Here is a 21,565-nt window from a genome sequence, read left to right on the forward strand (position 1 = left end):
CGATACAGCCACATTAGTCGATTAGTGCACACCCGTTTTACGGATCATTCCGACCAAGCCAGGGAAGACGCAATCGATCCGTGATTGATCATGGGCGTGTAGGGTTGCATAGCCTTCGTTTTCATGTGATAAGCATAGACAATCTAGCACGATATGTCGTTTGCAAGGATCGTTCCCACTCGGAGTCGTCATTAACTATGGAGACAACCAAGGTGGCTGCTGAAATGTGGTATACATAGAACCACTGAAAGGGGGCTAATCAGCAGCCATGGAGGCTGAACGGTTCCAATACCATAGAAGCAATCGTAGACAATCTCGTTCCATTCGAGGAAACGGTAAACATATTCATCTAACCGCGATTTCATTCTGAAGCAGGCAGCGAATCCACGCTATTGGCGCAAAGTACCAATTGGTGTGTGTTCATGTTTAGCAGACCTGCAATCAGATCTATTGTGCCATTCGCGATGTTCGGTGAGAGGTATTTTGCTTTACATGGCCTCCAAAACACCTGTATACTCTAGGGGAACAGTTAAGAAGAGGAGGATCGCTACAAATCACTGATACTGGAGACTGGTGGTGCTGGAGAAGCAACTTGGTAGTTGCGGCATGTTTGATGTTTAAGGGTTGCGGAGCAAATATGTTACCTATGTATGTAGAACTATTTTTGGTGTATATCAGTATCAAAGCAAATGTATATGAAACGTATGTTGAGCTAAATCAAAAGGCAGGTCACAGGTAAGCTGAAAACGAATACAGTATTCAAAAAAGATTATCCACCCCTGCAAGAAATTTGATGATTGACTGATTTTTCATGGAAGACACAAGTCTAAAATTTAGATTACATATCGTTTAGTTTTTATTTTACTTCATTTTGCTTATTGCTTTTCTCAAAAAGATTCACTAGAAAAAAAATTATGTTAGAAGCAATAGACGATTGCAAGTAAAATACGCAACAAATATTTATCCATTTCTATGTATGTAAAATATTACATATCACCACTATCGCTTGCAATAACCAATTTCCATCATCTTGCAACAATTCTACAGCAATAGCAGAGATTTCTGGTACAATTGCTCTTTCTAATTAGTTACAATTATAATCTGATTTTCTTATTCCATAATCTTAGGTTTTCCATGGAAAATAAGAAAAACTGTCTATATTGTATGTTCTATTAACGTTGGCATTGGCGGGCGTTGCGACGACTCCTTTTTCCATTTTTGATCCCTCATCCTGTACTATGTGTAAAACTCATTAACGACACTATCTTCTAAAAGAATCAAGAATTAGTAATTAAGAATTCACAACAATGCAGATCGTTCAATAAATCAATCTTCTCTATTTCCGTTTGTATACTCTAACAATCAAAACAGGCATTCCGATTTCCATGTTGAACCAATTACATAGCAGTTCCCATGACGTTCTATAATCGCACGTTCGTTATCAAGGGAGTGTCAGTATTCATTTTTCTGCTCATTCTCCTGTTCAATTTAAAATTGGATCTTCGTTTCCAAACGGAACGTGTTGGGTAATGATGAATATGATAAAATTGTAACAATATTGGCTGAAACTATACTATTCTAACTCCAAACAGCTCTACCCTTTTGGTAAACAGAACACACGCTAGTGGAGAAAGGTTAAATGGAACTGCTGCTATATTAATCGGCTCTCTTCCTGTCACGACAAATGTAACACCTATACGGCTGATTGGGCTGAACTCTGTGCCTGGTGCTAGTTCCTACAAGGAAGAAGAAAATGCTCCACAAGAATCAATCGATACATTTACCGCCGAAATTTGCCCACCGATTCCTCCAAATCTTGGTAAACAGCGTTCGTCACTTTTGTTACTTTGTTTGCCTGAAATTCATTCTTCTTTCTCAACCGCAGAGGGGCCAATCAATGTAGATACCACTTACGAACCGCTGAACGTGATAGAAGATCGGTACAAAAACAAACTACAACCTGGAGGACAGTTTAAACCACCCGATTGCATGGCGCGCAATCGAGTAGCCATTATTGTTCCATATCGTAATCGCGAGCAGCAGTTGCCGATCTTCCTCAAAAATCTACACCAATTTCTCATGAAACAACAGCTCGATTATGGAATTTACATTGTTGAGCAAACGCCTGGATTATCGTTTAACAGAGCTGCGCTTATGAATATCGGCTTTACGGAGGCTATGAAGCAGCGGAACTGGGAGTGTCTGATATTTCATGATATCGATCTGTTGCCAATGGATGATCGTAACCTCTATACTTGTACCGATCAACCGCGCCACATGTCGGTCGGGATGAGTACATTCGATTTTAAGCTGCCCTACGAAACATTCTTTGGTGGTGTCTCAGCAATGACCGTACAACAATTCCGTAAGGTAAACGGATTTTCCAACGTCTATTGGGGATGGGGAGCTGAAGATGACGACATGTCAATGAGGTATCTGGTTATAATGCATTTGATTTCTTATCAGGTCCGATCGTTAACATAATCCTTTCATTCATTCGTAGGATAAAACATTTTGGCTTCCACATTTTACGTTATCCTGTTAATATAGCACGATACAAGATGCTGAATCATGAAAAGGAGAAAGGGAATCCGAAAAGGTAATTATTATGTCTTTGTGCTTGCAACTAGCCTTGATTCTGAAACAAATGTTTTGCTCTTTTCTAGGTTCGAACTATTAGGAAACGGTGAAAAGCGCTATGACAATGATGGGCTAAACTCGCTGCATTATCAACTAATTAACCTTGTAAAGAAACCTCTTTATACATGGATTCGCACCGCGATTGCACCAGATGCAAGTGTATAGAATTGGTTGATTTTATCCAGATATGCAGATTTAGTTATTAACTGGCATTAACTCCACAGGGCAGCTGATGATTACCATTTCTAGCAGATTGGCTAGGGTAGAAGGAGATATTTTCCCTAAAACCACAACAAAGTGCAAAGAAAACCCTCTTCAAAGTGACGACACTTCATTGCACAAAACACAAACAAACTTTAATGGGCAAACCAAATATGTTTCTTTTGCATATATTTTGCTAATAGCATAATGTTTGGTAACGAGTTTTAAGCTCAATACAAAATGATAAAAAAAATCTATGTACCAAACGCCTCCAGTAGCAGGATGCAAGTTCTGTGTGCATCAACCGCCTCGTTGAGAATGCCGAAGGAAATCCCTGATAAACATGCGACTTAGAAAGTTGCGCTGGGTTATCAGGGAGGAGTTAGGAAATGAGAGCCAATCATAGCCTTGGGCTATGAAATCTGACCTTTTTTGTAGAGAACATTGATCGATCAATGTTCTCTACCAGAAAGATCAAAATTCAAAGTCCAAGGCTAATATTGGCTCTCATTTCCTAACTTCTACGCGTCCCTTCTATCCCAGCGCAACTTTCTAAGTCGCATGTTTATCAGGGATTTCCTTCGGCATCCCCAATGACGCGAGTTCTACACATTGAACTACATTTTGCTACGATGGAGGCGTTTGGTACATAGAGTTTTTAATGAAATTTTAAGATTGCAAAATATATGCAAAAGAAACATATATGGTTTGCTCATTAAAGTTTGTTTGTGTTGTGTGCGATGAAGTGTCGTTACTTTGAAGAGGGTTTTCTTTGCGCTTTGTTGTGGTTTTACGGAAAATATCTCCTTCTACCCTAGCCAATCTGCTAGAAATGGTAATCATCAGTTGCCCTGTTGAGCTAATGCCAGACAATAGCTAAATCTCCATTTTTCGACAAAAATGCTCTATACCATACACTTACATTGACGGATACTTATATAAGACCACCTCCAGGTTTATTACAATGTATTCCATATATTCGTCATTTTAAACAATAGAAAGTCCAAATTATGTGGCATTTATTAGTGCCAATGTTCCTTTTTAAAAATGCTTTTGACTATAAAAATGCGATTGCTTCGTTCAACTAAGAAACGTCTTTTTCGCGAAGCACTTTTTAAAGAGATCGAACCATGAACTAGAATCTTAATGTTTCAATTATTGGGTCGTGAAATTCCAACAAAGTGTTCCAAGGTAAATACTAAAATAAAAAGAGACGAGCCTTTACTGCCATTTTAAAACATTTTTGACCGAAATCGAACAGAAAAGAATAGAGGAACATGGGTCACGGGGAGTACTGTACACAATTTCAAGGCAAGGAGGTTTAAAACAATACAAAATACTATCTATATATATATAATCAAGGATTGATCATTCCTCTAAAAAGTCTATTTTTCTATAGCTTTAACCCGAAAAAATTAACCGAAGGTTGAGGATCAGAAGACTACAATAAACGACTCATAGTGAGAATTAATTTGGCATGTGGTGAAGGTCATATCAAGAGATATTCTGTTGATATGTTGATTGTTTAATATCATTAGCGACCAGAAAAGAAGGCTTTTCCCGGTCAGTTATGTTGTTATGGAATGTTTTATTAAATTGTTGATGATCAATAATCTGTGCGAGGGTCTGGCTTATTTGGCCCCCCCCTATATTAAGTCTAACCTACACTTGAGTCAGGCAGAATGGCGTTTCTCTCTTACTTTACCTGGGGCTGAAGCTGGGGTCTCCGGAACGCTGGGGTCTCCGGAACACTGTCCTAATTTCGGATGTTCCGCGTGTACCGGCCAGAGGCACAGTTCACGGCTGGATCGCGCGGGCACGAAGTAACGACACGGTTTGTTTAAGGTTTTTCGCAAGAGTCTGAACTGAAATGATTTTATTGTATCACTAGAATTTATAAACTTTCTCTTAACCACACGTTTCCTAAGGTCAGCGACCATTTGCCTTACCTCCCGTTTCCTCTCCACCTCCTGTTCTTGCCGCGTTGGGTGAGCTGACTCGGTCGGTTGACGTCAACCCTCCCCTGGTGCAAGATTGGTGCACGCTTATTGGTTCTGGGGGGTAAATCGAAAAAACATACTTTGTCGGCTATTTGTTCATGTGGCCAACAACTTCTTGCGACAGTTGTGTTTGCGCGAACCCGGTTTCGAAGCGTCGCTGGGCCACTTTTGGTATGAACGGTTGCTGGGCGAAAGAACGCATCTTCAGCAAATCATTCCCTCCCCTATCGTGGTGATCGTCATCGATCAACATCATTCACAAGCGGCTAGTGCGGTTTGCGCGTTGCATAAATCATGGCGATTCCCTTCTTCGAAATTCTCGTATGCAAAATGTATGCAACCGCTCCATTGACAGAAAGGTATGCAACCGGGTCTCTTAACGCTTAAGGGGGGGCTTTGGTTATTTCGGGTCAAAAAAATAAGCCCTAATTTTGACGATTTTTAGTGAAGAAATCAGTCAACTTTAATTTTTCAAACTAATCTCATATTTAACTACAATTTTCAAGAATATTTGGTTCTATTTTGGGGAAGATTTATTCAAAACTACGTTCGTGGCATTCATTAGGTGCTGCCAGACGGAGCGTAAATTTACGCGCAAATTTACACATTAATGCCAAAATGTTTTCGCTTCGTGTGGCAGGGGTAAAAACCCGAAAATTTATATCGAAATGTCAAACGTATTGTATACATCTGTATTTTGGCGCTGAAGTTGATTGCCGAATAAATTTTGCAGTTTTTAACGATTTTGTTGCTGTTGCTGTTATATTTATATTAAAAATGCAAAAACAATACAAAAAAGAACCTACATTTTCGTAAATAAAGTGTTTGATAGCGTCAAGGGTTCAGCGAAAATGTCCGCGGACGTATAAAAATTTGATAGCGTGTAAGGGTTAAACGAAACCGTTTTGGCATTAATTTTTTCGTTTGCGCTAGAGTTTACACCCCGTCTGGCACCGCCAAACACTTTATTTACGAAAATGTAGGTTCTTTTTTGTATTGTTTTTGCATTTTTAATATAAATATAACAGCAACAGCAACAAAATCGTTAAAAACTGCGAAATTTATTCGGAAATCAACTTCAGCGGCCAAAACACAGATGTAAATAATACGTTTGACATCTTCTATATATATAAAAATCTCGTGTCACATTTTTTTGTGTCCAAACTCCTCCGAAACGGCTGAACCGATTCGAACCAAACTTTGTGTGTATCTTCTGTAGGTATCAGAATCGGATGTAAACTATAATTCATTCCTATTACTTAAGGGGGGGCTTTGGTTATTTCCGGTCCAGAAAAGGCTTATTTTTGTCAATTTTTACTGAAAAAACTATTCAACTTAATTTTTTTAAGTAAATGTCATATTAAACTACAACTTTTCAAGAATATTTGGTTCTATTTTGGGGAAGATTTGATCAAAACTACATTCATGGCATCCAATCTAGAAAGGCAAGTTTGCAAAAATGTACTTTTTGCGGTGCCCATCATAGCAACGTGCCTGGTCATCAGAAATACACAAATGAATATTCTTTTGTTAGATTATAAGTTTATCCAGGTAGCCCCGTCGATTTTTTGTTGAATTTCCCATTTTCCGATTTTTGGCAGATTTTTAAAGTTAAAAAAGTGATGCTTTTTTCGTTATTGCCTCAAAAATTGAGTTTTAGATAATTAAAAAGATTGTTTTAAAAAAAGTATCAACAATTTTCATAAAATCTCGACGGGGCTACCTGGCAAATAGTATAGAGATTATGTGTCCAAAATTTCAAATCGATCGGTCCAGTAGTTTTTATGCTACGATGGGCACCGACTTTGAAACCGTAGGTTTTGGGAAACGTGATTCAAAGTTGCGAGATGCATTGAGCTTTTTAAGAAAGATAAATTTTCAAAAATCAATATCTTTGTCAGTTTTGCTTCGATTGATCCCAAAATTTTACACAATACTCTTGAAAGGATAAGCACTCATAAAAAAATATAAAAAATAAATGCTAATAAATAAAATAAAATACCGAAGCCCCCCCTTAAGTTATTCAAAAAATAGAAAAATTATTTTCCGTAACTTTCTGTTAACCTTTGATTTGATATTTTTCTTAGATTTTTCATACAAAAAAACTAATACTCTCAAATTTTTATAGCCCTAGCTCAAACAGTTATTTTTTAATGATTTTTTGAAAATCCACTAAATCACCGAACAGTAGTTGCAATACTGAGCGCCAGGGAGCGTTGACAGCGCGAATTAATTTAATTGATGAGAATTTTATCCTAGAAGGCTTAGCTAAAACCGGTTTAAGCATGCTGGGGCAATATGCACAATTCGAATTTTCGAAATTTCATCAAAGATAAAAAAATTATGTATAAAAATTCAAAATGTGCACACACACATAACTAACACCTCATTAACATTTCCATGAGGGCTTTTGCGCGGGGTCCTAACTCCAGGTGGTAGCATTAGGAGCTCAACACAGTTATGGGAGAAATGAGCCGGTATGGGATGTATGTTCCGAAGAGGGACACCGGCCGATCCGGGGTGTAAAAGGGCAGGATATTTGCGAATAAAGGGCAATCTGAACAGAAAATTTCTCTTTTCGGTTAAATTCTTTGCGACGCCAAAAGTCTTCTAAAAACTAGGTGACTCCCTTCCGAAGGCATAGCACCCAAATCTCAAAGAAAAGAAATCTGAGCTCGAGCCCCCCCCCCCCCACCCTCAATCGAGGGGCAACTAAAAGCGACGGTATTGCATTCGAAACGAATCGTCCCCGTTACTCCGTACGCAGCAAAGCTGCCGATCCTTTGCGCACAAAACAGAAGCATTTCAGCCAAGTATTAAATGCTGATGATAGTTTAGTAATTCTCCTCGCTGGCCAATCCATGAAATTCAAAAACAAGCACAGAACCATGGTTGGTGTTCATGTAACCAATGTAAAATCCTCAGCAAATATTAACAACAATCATCACACACAAAGCAACAACTCAAAAAACATCTATTTTAAATAACCATCCTCTTTTAAGCGTAGCGACGCACGCTGGGTCATGCTAGTTTCGATATAAATTTTCGGGTTTTTACCCCTGCCACACGAAGTGAAAAGCCGTGGCCACACGGGGCGAAAACTCTAGCGCAAACGAAAAAATTAATGCCAAAACGGTTTCGCTTAACCCTTACACGCTGTCAAACTTTTATACGTCCGCGGACTTTTTCGCTGAACCCTTGACGCTATCGAACGCTTTATTTACGAAAATGTAGGTTCTTTTCGTATTGTTTTTGCATTTTTAATATAAATATAACAGCAACAGCAACAAAATTGTTAAAAACTGCAAAATTTATTCGGAAATCAACTTCAGCGGCCAAAACACAGATGAAAACAATACGTTTGACATTTCGGTATAAATTTTCGGGGTTTTACGCCTGCCACACGAAGCGAAAACATTTTGGCATTAATGTGCAAATTTGCACGCAAATTTTCGCTCCGTGTGGCCACGGCTAAAACATTTTGGCATTAGGCGGTGCCACACGGGGCGAAAACCCTAGCGCAAACGAAAAAATTATTGCCAAAACGGTTTCGCTTAACCCTTACACGCTGTCAAATTTTTATACGTCCGCGGACATTTTCGCTGAATCCTTGACGCTATCAAACACTTTATTTACGAAAATGTAGGTTCTGTTTTGTATTGTTATTGCATTTTTAATATAAATATAACAGCAACAGCAACAAAATCGTTAAAAACTGCAAAATTTATTCGGAAATCAACTTCAGCGGCCAAAACACAGATGTAAACAATACGTTTGACATTTCGGCATAAATTTTCGGGTTTTTACCCCTGCCATACGAAGCGAAAACATTTTAGCATTAATGTGTAAATTTGCGCGCAAATTTTCGCTCCGTGTGGCAGCATCTATTAATGTGTAAATTTGCGCGTAAATTTACGCTCCGTGTGGCAGCATCTAATAACAGCAGTGCACTGGACTGTCAAATTCTCATCTTTTTCTAAAATCCCATAGTGAAGTTGTGCTACACCAAGGTACTTTAAAAAGACAGGTAGCTTTATGCAGAACAAATCCTCGATCGGATTTTAGAAAAAACTTCAGAGTTTGACATTCACGGGATGGTGGGATGTTTACTTCGGGAACGCTCTTTTCGGAGCTGTTTTCGCTTTTCTGTGGTATTACGACAGTTCAAATTCACGAAAAGTGGTACGAAAGTTAAAGTTTATGCAAATATTCTCAAAATTCTTTCAATAGTTTCAATATGCTATCGGTCCGTAGATCTTGCCACTTGGCCTAGAACAAGAGCTAGCTAGCGTTCCTGGACCGTGCTCACTCGCTGTAAAACACAACTCGGTCGCTCGAATGATCTTAAATAGAGAGATGAATCATTTAAACATCCGAAAAAGAGTGAAATCAGGTACTTTCCCTGATAAAACCACCAAACTTGCCCATATCTTCTTCTTCTTCTTCTTGAAACTCACGTGGTTTTGTTGATAAAAGCGCCCTGCTATGAATGTCAAACAAATTGAAAATGGTGACCTGTCAAAGCGGTTAAGATGCTACCTGTCTTTTTAAAGTACCTTGTGCTACACGACACCACCTTTCTAGTCTGGGCTGTTGACGTTTGATACGTCATCATACTCTGACGCATTGTTTTGATTTCGCAAAAAAAAATCCAAAACAACAAATCTCGGTAGTTTTTCGTTTCGTTGTTGGGTTTTCCGTGATTTTACCATAAATCGAAGCTCCCGTTAACATGGGAGATAGTGAAGAGAAGAAGGGAGGGAAGGATGGACCGGACGATGCAGTTCCATCGTTGGATCTTTCGAAAACTCCGAAGGAAATCTACTTCGAGCTGCTGCGGACGTGGGTCTATCACGCCGAGATGCAGAATCACATGCAGGCGTACTTCCCGTACTACCTGATGAGCAACTATCCGCAGCTGTTTCAGCTGAATGCCGGGTCAGGAGCTGGAATGCCTTCCACCCTGCCTGCTCTTCACACCAGCATGAACCCCACGGACAGTGCAACGGCCCGGATTAATGCCGCAGTGGCTGCTGCGGCGGCGGCGGCCGCTGCCAATAACGCACCGGCAGCAGGACAGACCGCCGGAGGGAATCGTACCGGGCGAACGGATCTTCTCGACCCAGCCCGTCCCGATGCGGGTAACCCGCAGTCATCCGTCCGTTGTTGCCATGGTTTTACTGAATTCTCGCATATTCCATTTTTAGGAATCAACCGTCACGGTGGATTTGAGTACGTGATCGCTCCTCTGTGGAAGCGATTTGCGGCCGAAGCGATCGATATTGCAATCATTTTTCTACTGAAGATTATGACCACACTGGCATTTATTGATGCTTTCGATATCGATCTGTGAGTAACACGTCTCTCAATAGATTGGATACGGCAGATTGATTTCTATCAATTTACTAATACCATTTTCCAATCAATTTAAAAAATCTGTTAAGATCCTTTATCAATGTTATGTTTCTTATCATTATTCTTTCTACGAACAGATTCTATATGGATCTAGATGCCATCAGGAACTCCTTCGAAGAGGACTACACGGAACTGCTATCGTTTACGTCGGAGTTAATATTCCTGGAAATCGTCATAAAGATAGCGGTCTGTATCTACGAAGCGGCCTGGACGGCTCATGTGCAGGTCATACCGGGCAGTGCCACTCCAGGGAAGATGCTGATGGGTTTACGAATCGTGCACGCCGAATCGGTGGTCGTACTCGAACCACAGCCTCTACCGGGACTCCTAAATAATCAAATACCACTAAGGGCACTGCTATACCCAGCGACATCGCCCAGCTTTGGCCGTGCGTTCGCCCGGGCTGTAGTGAAGAACGTGGTGATAGCGTTCTTCTTCCCGATGTGTCTGCTGTTGCTCTGCTTCCGGCACAATCGCTCCATCTATGACGTCATGACGAAGACGGTAGTGGTGGAGGATACTCCAAATCCGGTGCTGCGAGGGCGCTAATCTGTAAATTGCTTGCGCTGTAATTGAGCGGAATGTACGGCTGTGTGGAATGTTGCGAAGACGTTTACTAAATGTCGATACCAAAAGCCAGAAGCACGGAAAATGCGAAACCAGTGTTTAGGGAGGGGAATAATGTTAAAAACGGGAGTTTCTTTCACTTGAGCTGTATATGTGTGCGTGTGGGAGAGGACGGGTGAGACCGGAGTCAGTATGGACACTATGGGTACCATTTTTAGTTTACCAAATAAATGTATATCGATGATGATGAATCCAAAAAACACGAAACCTTGTCCCTTTCCGGTTAGGCCTACAGTTTGGATGGTTTCTTTTGCACCTGAGAAGGATCCTGGATGGCAGCTGTGAGTTCATCCCGGAAATCCATTCCGACCGTAAACTTCTTATCGATCTTAAGATACGGTCCAACGGAATCTACAAAAGACAGAGAGAAGAAGAACCATCTTAAAGCCATCCTATCACCGAGTACTAGTTACTGTAACATACTGGTAAATGCTGGCCACGTTGGTACCCCTTCGGCCTCCGGTTTACCATTGATGGCAAACGATGTCCATAGGTCCACCATTCGCTTGGCAATGATCGTGTCTTGCTCGTTCAAATTTGCCGCCGTCGGTGGATAGGGAAACAGGTAAATCAGATCGTTCGAGTGGTGCACCCCGCCATCGAACGGTAAGGCCGAAGTGTCTCCACCGTATCCGAAGCGCGTATGTTCACCGGCATAATCGAAACTGTACAGATAGGTCTGTTCCGGTTGGTACATGGCATTGGTTTGTGCCATTTGGAATACCGGACCCTTAAACAAGATGTCTGCCGTGAGCTGTTGGAAGAATATAGAAGGAGCATTCCAACGTGACCGAATCAATAAACCCTTCTCCATTTGCTCTTACATCACAGAATTCCGGCAGCATCTGAAGCAAATTGCCGGATGTAAGTTGCTCCTTGGTGAAGAACTTGGCCATGGCGAGCGTACGGACCATACAGGTAGGATCGTCGACTCCGAGTACCTGGTTCACTTCGTCCAGCAATCGATGGATGGGAATAGGAGGAACACCAATCAGCTTCTTGTACAGCAGGATGTTGAACAACTCCAGGAATGCGAACGTTCCATCGTGACGCATGGTGCCGATCAGTAGCGGCATATTCTTACGCCCACCACCTTTTCGCATAACCCGATACGGAAACTCTGGGAAAAGCCCATTTGGATCGTGGAACACCAGGCGGGCACCACCGATCGTATTAGTTCCGTTCGGTGTTCGTAGGCGCTTTATCAGCCGGGAGCACGAATGAAAAAAAAACCAACAAAAGAAGCCTTAACGTGCTGATTCGTTAACCAGATAGTATCTTATCTGTCTTACGTAATGCTGGGTGAACGCTTTCATCAGGCTGAAAAGGTCTAGTTCCATAAGAAACCGCTCGATATCGGCCAGTGGGGCCTTACGATCGAATCCAGCGAAACCGGCTATATCGCGACAATTGTGCTCCGGTGTGCGATCCCATGCCCACGTGGCATGGCAGGTTCCGGAATGTAGGATACACTTCCCGAACAGGCGCTCCGTATCGATGAGCGGACTGTAGGTTATACTTGTCACTAAGGCCGTTCCGGAGGATTGTGCCATCGCAGTCACTTGCGTCGGATCACCACCGAAATGTGCAATGTACTTCTGGACCCACTCGAACGCTAGCACAATATCCAGAAGGCCCGCATTGCCCGGGATTTCCTTCGTATTCGAGCATAGAAAACCGAGCGCCCCGAGGCGATACTGGGGCACCACGAGCACCACGTCCTTCTCCATGATGTAGTTCGGTGGATAGTCCGAAATGGCACCATCGTAGAATTGACCACCATGCACGTACACGATGACCGGTTTCCGACCGTTCAGATCTTTCGTATAGACACTGAGATTGATGCAATCCTCGAGGTTCTCCGCCCGTTGCTCCTCGGTCAGCTCCTTCAAGCGATTGTACACTGGAGCGCCTAGTTTGGGCTTCGATACGTCCAATACACCGTCCCACGGTTCCACCGGAACGGGAGGTTTAAAGCGACGCACACCGGTCGCTGGTTCGGCGTAACGAACGTTCAGGAACTGATAGATTCCTACACCGGTCCACGCACCACGCGTTGTTGAACCACGTAACTTTCCTAACCCAGGAAGCTCAACCAGCGGATGTTCTGATGGCGAATCCATCGCCGAGCCTACCGAGGAGTACTGGCGACGGTTAGCTGAGAAAACGCGCAGGGCGGACCCGTGACCCAGCGATGGCCACTTTCGTCCCGGTAACAGAAGTGTTTTGCTGATGGAAGCCATTTAGAAACTGGCCAGAAATCTTGCGGGTTTTGCTCTTCAGAGGTTATATATAGCCTGGAGCGGACAGTGCCAAAATCTGAAAGCGCAACAAAACGCTAAGCCAGTTGATCGTGATAAGAAATTCGCTAATTCGCAACGATTCGCATACTTTCGCGGTGCATCGGTTTCGTCAGCGTCTGTGGCGGTTTACGATTGATCGATAAACTTGAATCTTATCGAAACAAGAGGATGATTCTACGTACACCACAGGGAATCGGTTCACGACTCGATACTAAGACTTTAAAGCATTTCTATGGCGTCCCTGGTAGAGCGGTCTTAGCAGAAGCATAGCTGCGTTCCTTGCCGGATTACTCACGTTGGCTGCGTGCGTCGTTCGATAAATCCGTTACTGATAGCTGATGCGTTACGCGCTTTTGATCGCTTAGTCGATGTTCGTGGGGCTGCTGATAAGCAACCGTTTGGGCGAGAATGGTCAGGTTAGTAGCGGCTATAACCTGTTCCAACTACAGTCTAAATTAAGGCAACAAATTTAATTGTTAAAAATAGAAAATGATGAGTAGCAATCACTCACAAAATAGTGATTTATCTTCTCAGTACATCACAGTGCAGTAACTTAGTTCAACGACAAATAGGTTTAGATCCATGCTTTAGGTTTCTAATACGCACAAAGACATATCAGAAAAGCTAATTCTGATTTATTAATCACCGATACCATCTAGACATCGTGACGACAGAGAATCTAATTTTGTCGAGAAGCAAACCGCAGGAAGAATCAAAGACCGTGGGTAGTTTAGTATTGTGAACATTCCTCCCATAGATCCTTTATTATCTTTGATGCAATGTTTTTCCTCTGCGTTTATCGCAAAACTTATAGCCTATGAGGAGATATGACGTAAACACGGTGATTGTCCGTCCGATACAAAACATGCACCTGCATACGTTTGTCCATCGGTGGAATCCGCCGGGGGACCGGCGGGGTTTTATCTTACTTTTGGGTTGTTTTTGTTAAGGTTATTATTATCTTAAAGCTATCACGCAGAAGGATTAACTATCGGACTAGACCAGTTGTTGTTGCTGTTGCTGCTGCTGCTGCTGCTGTGGGGGAAGATTCTGTTGGCTTAAGCTGCTTCGATGGGCTGAGGTGTCGCTATCGTTTCCGGGCGTTGTCGGTTTCTGGGTGCGCTGCTGTCTCTTTTGCCGTGCGGCATCGGCATTGACCGTGAACTCGTCCAAGAAGTTATTGCCAACCGTAACCGTTTCGTTCAGTTGCAGATAGGGACCGAATATTTCTGGAATGCATGAGTCAGATGTATCCAAGCCATGGCTTAGGGGTGTCTTCCGTAACTTACGATTAAATGCTGGCCAATGGGGAACGTCTGGTGATGAGGGGACACCATCGATGATAAATGATGTCCAGAGATCAACCATGCGCTTTGCCATAATCGTATCCCGTTCATTTAGAGTGGCCGCATTCGGTGGGTAAGGGAACAGGTAAAGCAAGTCGTTGGTGTGATGCACTCCGCCATCAAACGGAACATGGCGTACGTCTTGATCATAACCAAAGCGAGTATGTTCACCGCGGTAGTCGAACGAGTAGACGAAAGTTTGCTCCGGAGTGTGTCTACTGTTGTACTGAGCCAAACGTAGTACACTGGACTTTATCAGATGCATTCCACAAAGCTGTTCATTGGAGAAAATGTTTATGGAAATTGTACCGTTACTCTCTTCCCCTATCTTTCTTTCTCTCAAGAGTTCCACTTACATCGATCAATCCAGGAATCATCTTTGCGATGTCACCATTCGCAGCCGCTTCCGTATCGAGCATACTTTTCACGGCCAACGGAGTGACGGAACAGGTAACCTCCACCGTACCGAGAATCCGTTGGATTTCCTCAATTATATCGAAGCGCAGGAAATCCTTCTTATCGTGTAGCTTCATGGCGGTCAGAATAGTGAAGACATCGACTAGTGCGAACGTACCCTCGTCCTTCACTACGCCCGTAAGCATCGGAATGTTTTGCCGACCACCGCCGGCCTTCATCACCTGATACGGTGTCGCCGGAAAGAGCTTCGATGGACCGCCGATCGTCATACGTCCTCCCGTGTTGTTGATGCCCTTAGGCAACCCTTGCCACTGTCACAACCGAAAAATGAAACAAAATATTATCCGAGATTAGCGGATTATCACTGATATAGTCTGTAGCGCTTCTCGAGGGCTTACGTAGTGTTGCATGTACGCTTTGAGCAGTGAGTAGGTGTCGAGTTCGAGCAAAAACTGATCAATCTGATCGAGTGGTGCCTTCGGATCGATACCGGCCCGGCGTGCAATGTCGCGAGCATTACGCTCACCATTATGATCGAACTGCCAGCTACCAAAAGCCGCACTCGATTGTAGAATGACTCGTTGGAAGTACGACTCCTTAAGGGCTGGGCTGAAGAGTAACGAAGAAAGGATACCGGCACCAGCCGATTGGCCAACGGCCGTCACTTGCTCCGGGTCGCCACCAAAGTGTGAGATGTACTGCTGGACCCACTGGAATGCTAGCAGTACATCCATAATGGCCGCATTTCCAGGTATGTTTTCGCTCATGGTTGAGAGGAAACCAAGCGCTCCCAGCCGGTACTGCGGTACGACGAGTACAATGTCCTTCTCCAGCAGATACTCCGGCGGATGTTGTGCTGCTGAACCGCTGTAGAATCCTCCCCCATGAATGTACACGGCAACGGGACGCTTCGCAGTCGGGTCCTTCGTGTAGACGCACAGGCTAATGCAATCCTCCAGCTCGGCTGTTTGCTGTTCTTTGGGAATTTTCTTGATTTCATTGTAATTGGGAGACGGTCGGCCACGTTGCGAAACGTCCTGCACTCCATCCCACGGTTGCACTGGTATCGGTGCCTTGAAACGGTTCTGACCGATCGGTGGTTCGGCGTAGCGAACGTTAAGGTATTGCTGTATCGGAACACCGGACCAGGCACCTTTGGTGTACGAACCCTTCAGTTTTCCCAGACCGGGTAGTTCCACGATTGGAGCTGGTGTATCCGTGGAATAGCAATGCTTGTGGGATAAACCATGTTGGGTGATGCGCACTATGGCACTTGAAGAAGTGCGTTGTATAGGAAGAACTCGCAACAGTTTCAACATCGTCGACTTTACTCTATTTGGATTACAAAAGAAAATGGGAGTTGGCAAACACAATAAATAAATGAAAGAAGTCTCAAACATTTTCACTCGAGTAAAAATTAAACAAAATTATCATTTTAACTCTAGTAACACATTTTAATTCTTAGTAATTCTATTATGTACTGTTATCATATTTGAATGCAACTTCAAACAAGTTTCTGGGAACCATGTTTGCTAATAGGTTTCCGATTTTTTCAAAATTTGCTTACGTAAAGCTTTGCGAATTGTCATAAAGTCTAATGCTGATTTCATCCTAACCTTTACTCAGCTGACTTCGAATGAAATAATCACTTTTTTTATTAATTTGCACTTAATCAAACACTTGAAAAAGGTTGCACTTCTTTTTACTTTGAGCTTACTTTGTAACACACTTATGCTCACTCGTTCGTTCACACTTCACCTTTCGATCTCCGGCAGGTTCCGTTGTCAAGTTCCGACTAAGCGAAACGTGAGCCTGCGGTACCTATTTTAAAACAAAAACTTGCGGTACCATACGAGTCAGGCGATCAGGCCAGGTCCGTTATCTGTACAAAAACTAACGCATCACCAAAAGAAAACTCCACCGCGTGTGGCCTAGTAGTGTTAGTAACAGGGTTCGCACCATGTCGAATCGAGAGACACCGCCATGAATAGTCTCCGGCGAAGGAAACATCGAAAACATCGAATCCGGAAGCTACTACGCATCGAGTTTTTGCGTTATCGGTATACCATCCGCTTGTTATCAGTTTGGTGGAACGATTTGCAATTCCAGTATTAATAGGATAAAATCATCGGCATATGTCTGTCCCCCGTCGCGATCTTATCGGAACGCCACTGTCTGGAGTTTATGGGAGTTATGCTGGCCGGTACGCGCCCGGTATAGAGCGAGTGTGGCGCATTTTCAGTTGGTAATTGATCGCACCAAATGCATGGGATTAGCGGTGCCGTTTGTCTGGTCTGGACACGCGATATGTCTGGTGCACTCCAGACAACGCTGAGCCAGTCGCGCATTTGTGACGCATTTCGTTACTTTTGAAAGAAACAATGTTTATTGTGTTGTGGAATTATCACTGGAGAGTGTGTTTGAGTCTCTTGAAATAATTAACAGCGAAAACAACATTACGTATTCAACATAATGACGTTGAAAAGAAATAGTTGAAAATAATTACAACCAGAATTTCATTTCAAAATCATTTTATTTCTTTTGTCCTTTCTTGAGAGCAACCGTTCCGTGGCGTGTAACGCGCCAGCTTACTAATCATCTAGTTCAGCCTTGTAGTAGTGGATTGGTTCGTTATTGGCCAGCTTCTCACGCATCCGCTCGCACCGTTTAGTGGATTCCTGCTTGTCCTTCGGGCACGCCAGAGCCATCTGACGCCACATGCAGTAGCCATAGTTGGACGTTTCAGCATTGCATTGACCAGGTTCACGAGGGTTCTTGGCAACCTTTTCCTTAGCTTCCTTCAGACACATCTCGATGAAACCGGCCAACAGTGGCTGTTGCCATTCGTCGGCGGCAAAGTTGGTTCGGGTGAATTCCAGAAGCTTTTCCTCCATCAGGGTGCCATCTTCATTCAATATTTCCTTCTTGCGGGCAACACACTCCATGGCACAGATAACTTCCGTCTTCGTGTTGTTCAGCCGTTCGCAAGAGAACATATCAACTGGTTCGTAAGCTACGCGGAAAGTGAATTTTGTAACACTCTTATTAGCTGCCGATCCCGTTAAGCGATAGTAACTTGGTCCAATCGTCTACTTACTCTTATCAGCCTTGTTCTTGTTGCGTACCTCGGTGAAGCATTGCTTCTTAACCTCCTTGATCTTGTCGAGATTCTCCGTGTTCACGTCGTTGCAGCACTTGTACCGACGCTTACACTTTTCGTCCAGCGAGTCCGATGCCGATCGGCGGAAACGGGACAACATGACGTTGTCTACCGACTCGTCGAGCATGTCCTCCAGCAGTACCTCATCTAGAATGATAAATTCGAAACCAATGCTGAAATGGTCTCTTCACAATAAATGACCGAACCACAAGCACACTCACTGTAGAATGGATCCTTAAAGTCGTAGGACACCGCCAATCCGATGAAACAAACGAACAAAGCTAACTTCAGCATTATGCTGGATGGGAGTACGATCGCGATGGGAAACTTCCTGTCTGGATCAGAACTGACCCTGGTATGATCATCGAGACCATTGCTGATCGCTTTATATACCATTTGTGAGCCGTAAAGTGGGATCAAGAGACGTGAGTTTTATTTTTGTTTATTTGCATCTTCTATTCGCATGTGCTGTCGTACAGCGCATTGGCAGCGCAGACATCAGCCAGTTTTGATCATTTCTTTTGTGCCGATGGATCGTCGATGCCCTACGATGACAACGCAATTCGAAGGGAACCTGCTTTTGCACTGATTGATTGCTGACAGGTCATCGAAGGAGGATTATTGATCTAATCTGGTTATGCTCCGACACATCTGGTCTAAGTGTGTTTAAATAAAAGAAATAAAAAAAAAAAAACAAATGAAATTAAGATTTTCAAATTGAAAAGGCTAAGAAAATAAAAATTAACCAAAATCTCAGCATGTTAAGAGAATCTTTTAGTTAACGAAAATTGAATAAAATGAAGAAATGCAATTAATGGTTAAAAACGACACCATACTCACTAGACACATAAAATTTAAAATAAATTTGCAAAGTAAATACATATTGTTTGTCTGAACCGATTTTTTAAAGAAAATAATTCCCATACTATTTCACAATCTGCTTCTGAAGACTGAAGACGAGAACATTCGCATGATGTTCATACGCAAGCAAAACGGTTCCTTCTCTCTACATTCGTTTTGATGACAGGGATCCGCAGAGATGATTGATGGATCTCAGACCATGGCACAGGCTTTGAGTCTACCCTCTGTTTATCCTCTGACGGATTCTAATGTTAGCCACGCGAACCTCGGCTGCCTCGCGAAGACAGAACGAGTGGCTCTAAGCAAGACTTCCAAACATCAGCCCCACCGAGCCATCTCTAATTCGCAATTTGCTTCGCACTTCCAGAACTTACTCTTCCAGCTTTTCTGGATTTGGGGATCATAGAATTTACGCCGTGATTTCTTTCGGTCGCCAATACTCGTTCTGCCTTCGCCAGCAACTGTTGCGGGTCAATGATCTATCAGCATGTAACTGTTCCACCGCATGAGTGGAATATATAGTGCAGAATGTTTGTATTGGCTGTGATGGAACCGCTTCCCAAATGAAGTGACAAACGCACGATATTCTTTCGGTGGAGTGCAAGTTGGGGAAAGTTATACAATATTGAATACATTGTGTCGGTACGGGTATTCTTCGCGACAGAGGCGTTAACAGCTGAGAACAATATTGACAGAAGCGAGTTCGACGTGCTGCTGGGTTAGACTGAGCGGTAGCAATAGAATCGAAATCGTGGAATGAACGAACGGCTTGTGACTGCGCGGTTCACCGGAAATCATTAAATGATGCATAAGACTGCGGGTGGGGTACAATGTTCCGGTTGATAAAAGATAATATTCTCAAGATGATCTTACGAGTCTCCGCAGCCGTGGGAAATCACAATGAAAGGGGTAGTGCACGAAGCGAAATGACATTCATTGGGTGGACAATTACGACAAGATCCCGGGAAAGATCGTCGATGATGAACTTCTTGATTGCGGTGAGTCAAGCAGCGCGTTCGGTAGCGGGTATAAAATGCAGTTGTTCAGTACATTGCTTTCAACCAGACTTGCAGTGTTAGTACAGCAGCTAGTAGCTAGTAGCAAAGATGGGTAAAGTGTTGTTTCTGTTGTGCTTGGTGGTGGTTGCTGTAGCAGCTGGACAGTTTGAACGATCCGCTCTCGCTTTCCGTATGCGGCGCCATGCTAGCATGCGCTGTTGCAACGACGGATTTGAAACCTCAGAGATTCACGCCAAGTTTGAGGAGATCCGTCAGGGTTGTTTGCAGGATCTTGGGTTAGAAGGAGTACCCGGTAAGTAGCAGTTTGCCCTTTTTTAGCATTATCATTGTAACCAACGATCATGTATTATCCCTGCGCAGATGAAGAGATTCATAAGAATCGCGAACATCTGAACTGCATCACTGAGTGCATCGTGAAGAAGGAAGCTATAGCCGAGGAAAACGGTGCACTGGTGCACACCGATCTGGCCAAGGTGGTACAGGAGCACATGAGTACGATCGAGTGGAAGGTACCGCTGGTGGATGGGTTCGTGAAGCAGTGCTTCGATATGGTCGATGAAGCTCACAAAGACTTCCAGCCCAGCGAGGAAGCGAAATGTAATCCGGAAGGTTTTGAATTCGTTTTCTGTCTGTGGCGCCAGTTTGCGCTGTCCTGCCCGGAGGAGTTCCGCGATAATTCGGAAAGGTGTACCGAGCTGCGCGAGAAGTTAACGAACAACGAAAACATCGGCGCGTGGCGTAGCGATGTCGACGAAGCTTAAAGAGCCGTTGTGCTGCGCCTAGATACAGGCGTATCAACAGATGTCGCTTCCCGGGCGATCAAGGCCACGGCTTGAACGACGAAAACGGCTTCGTTTGGTTTCGAGCTACCTTTTCGCTACCGCAACTGACCAATGCTAACGAAACTTATTTCTAGCTATCACATGCAAATGTTCATATGAATAAAACGCTCCTTAACGAAATGGAAAGATAGAATTTGCTGAAATGGACTATAAATGATATAAGTAAAGCTTAATAAGCAATTCATGTACATAACTCTAATAGTCGGAACATAGTTCATTCCTCAGATCGTTTTTTCTTAAATTGGAACACATAAAAACGGGTCTTTCTCGGAATATTTTGAAGGAAACAAATTGTTGAGGCAGTATATGAATGTTTGATTACAGTTTTAGCACAAAATTATAAAATCTATGCTGCAATGTCTTTGATAGAATCTTTCGTTTTTTTATTGGATCATTTACATTAGATTTTCCACTATAATAATCCCTATTTCCACTTGTGCACTGAAAACTAATAATCATTGCTGCCTCCTTTTTTCGAGATCACTTACTAGAAATAAAATTTCTTAAACCAATTTATTTCGGAATGCTGGAATACAAACCAATTGTCTGTGTTGCATAAACCTAATAGCAACATAACATCTTATTTTCAATACACAGTTTGCCCAAATGTTCGTCTAAGCTATGGAGATGTAGAGAAAAAAGGTTTTTATTGGAGTAAAAAGTTCAAGTCGATCAATCAATTATGGGATACATAAATAATCAGTATTTAAAATGATCGTGGCAATTTGTGTGAA

The 21,565-nt window shown here is 42.9% G+C and overlaps 5 protein-coding genes across 5 annotated transcripts; 3 read left to right on the forward strand and 2 right to left on the reverse strand.

Moving 5' to 3' along the window:
* Positions 1-1,620: 1,620 nt before the first annotated feature.
* LOC125953812 (beta-1,4-N-acetylgalactosaminyltransferase bre-4-like) lies at positions 1,621-2,899 on the forward strand (the record flags this gene model as incomplete). The annotated part of the gene is made up of 4 exons (XM_049683595.1): positions 1,621-1,819; positions 1,886-2,432; positions 2,504-2,599; positions 2,667-2,899. Coding segments are annotated over 4 exons (981 nt in total), but the record flags the coding sequence as incomplete, so codon positions are not given.
* A 6,564-nt stretch (positions 2,900-9,463) lies between these two features.
* LOC125954316 (protein FAM8A1) lies at positions 9,464-11,075 on the forward strand. The gene is made up of 3 exons (XM_049684508.1): positions 9,464-9,982; positions 10,049-10,190; positions 10,334-11,075. Exons 1-3 carry the CDS (start codon positions 9,574-9,576, stop codon positions 10,803-10,805), a joined length of 1,023 nt encoding a protein of 340 aa, XP_049540465.1. The 5' UTR covers positions 9,464-9,573; the 3' UTR covers positions 10,806-11,075.
* Positions 11,076-11,112: 37 nt separating this feature from the next.
* On the reverse strand, positions 11,113-13,126 carry LOC125954274 (glutactin-like). The gene is made up of 4 exons (XM_049684432.1): positions 12,176-13,126; positions 11,708-12,082; positions 11,307-11,637; positions 11,113-11,234 (listed from the first exon to the last, which is right to left on the reverse strand). The coding sequence occupies exons 1-4, from the start codon at positions 13,124-13,126 to the stop codon at positions 11,113-11,115; spliced, it is 1,779 nt and encodes a 592-aa protein (XP_049540389.1).
* Positions 13,127-14,182: 1,056 nt separating this feature from the next.
* On the reverse strand, positions 14,183-18,403 carry LOC125954259 (glutactin-like). Its single transcript, XM_049684407.1, has 6 exons — positions 18,331-18,403; positions 18,047-18,256; positions 17,542-17,962; positions 15,348-16,221; positions 14,889-15,260; positions 14,183-14,806 (listed from the first exon to the last, which is right to left on the reverse strand). Exons 1-6 carry the CDS (start codon positions 18,401-18,403, stop codon positions 14,183-14,185), a joined length of 2,574 nt encoding a protein of 857 aa, XP_049540364.1.
* Positions 18,404-20,044: 1,641 nt separating this feature from the next.
* On the forward strand, positions 20,045-21,194 carry LOC125954348 (uncharacterized). The gene is made up of 2 exons (XM_049684555.1): positions 20,045-20,281; positions 20,350-21,194. Exons 1-2 carry the CDS (start codon positions 20,077-20,079, stop codon positions 20,748-20,750), a joined length of 606 nt encoding a protein of 201 aa, XP_049540512.1. The 5' UTR covers positions 20,045-20,076; the 3' UTR covers positions 20,751-21,194.
* Positions 21,195-21,565: the final 371 nt, after the last annotated feature.

The sequence above is a fragment of the Anopheles darlingi genome, chromosome 3 (assembly GCF_943734745.1).
Source record: "Anopheles darlingi chromosome 3, idAnoDarlMG_H_01, whole genome shotgun sequence".
Taxonomy (NCBI): domain Eukaryota; kingdom Metazoa; phylum Arthropoda; class Insecta; order Diptera; family Culicidae; genus Anopheles; species Anopheles darlingi.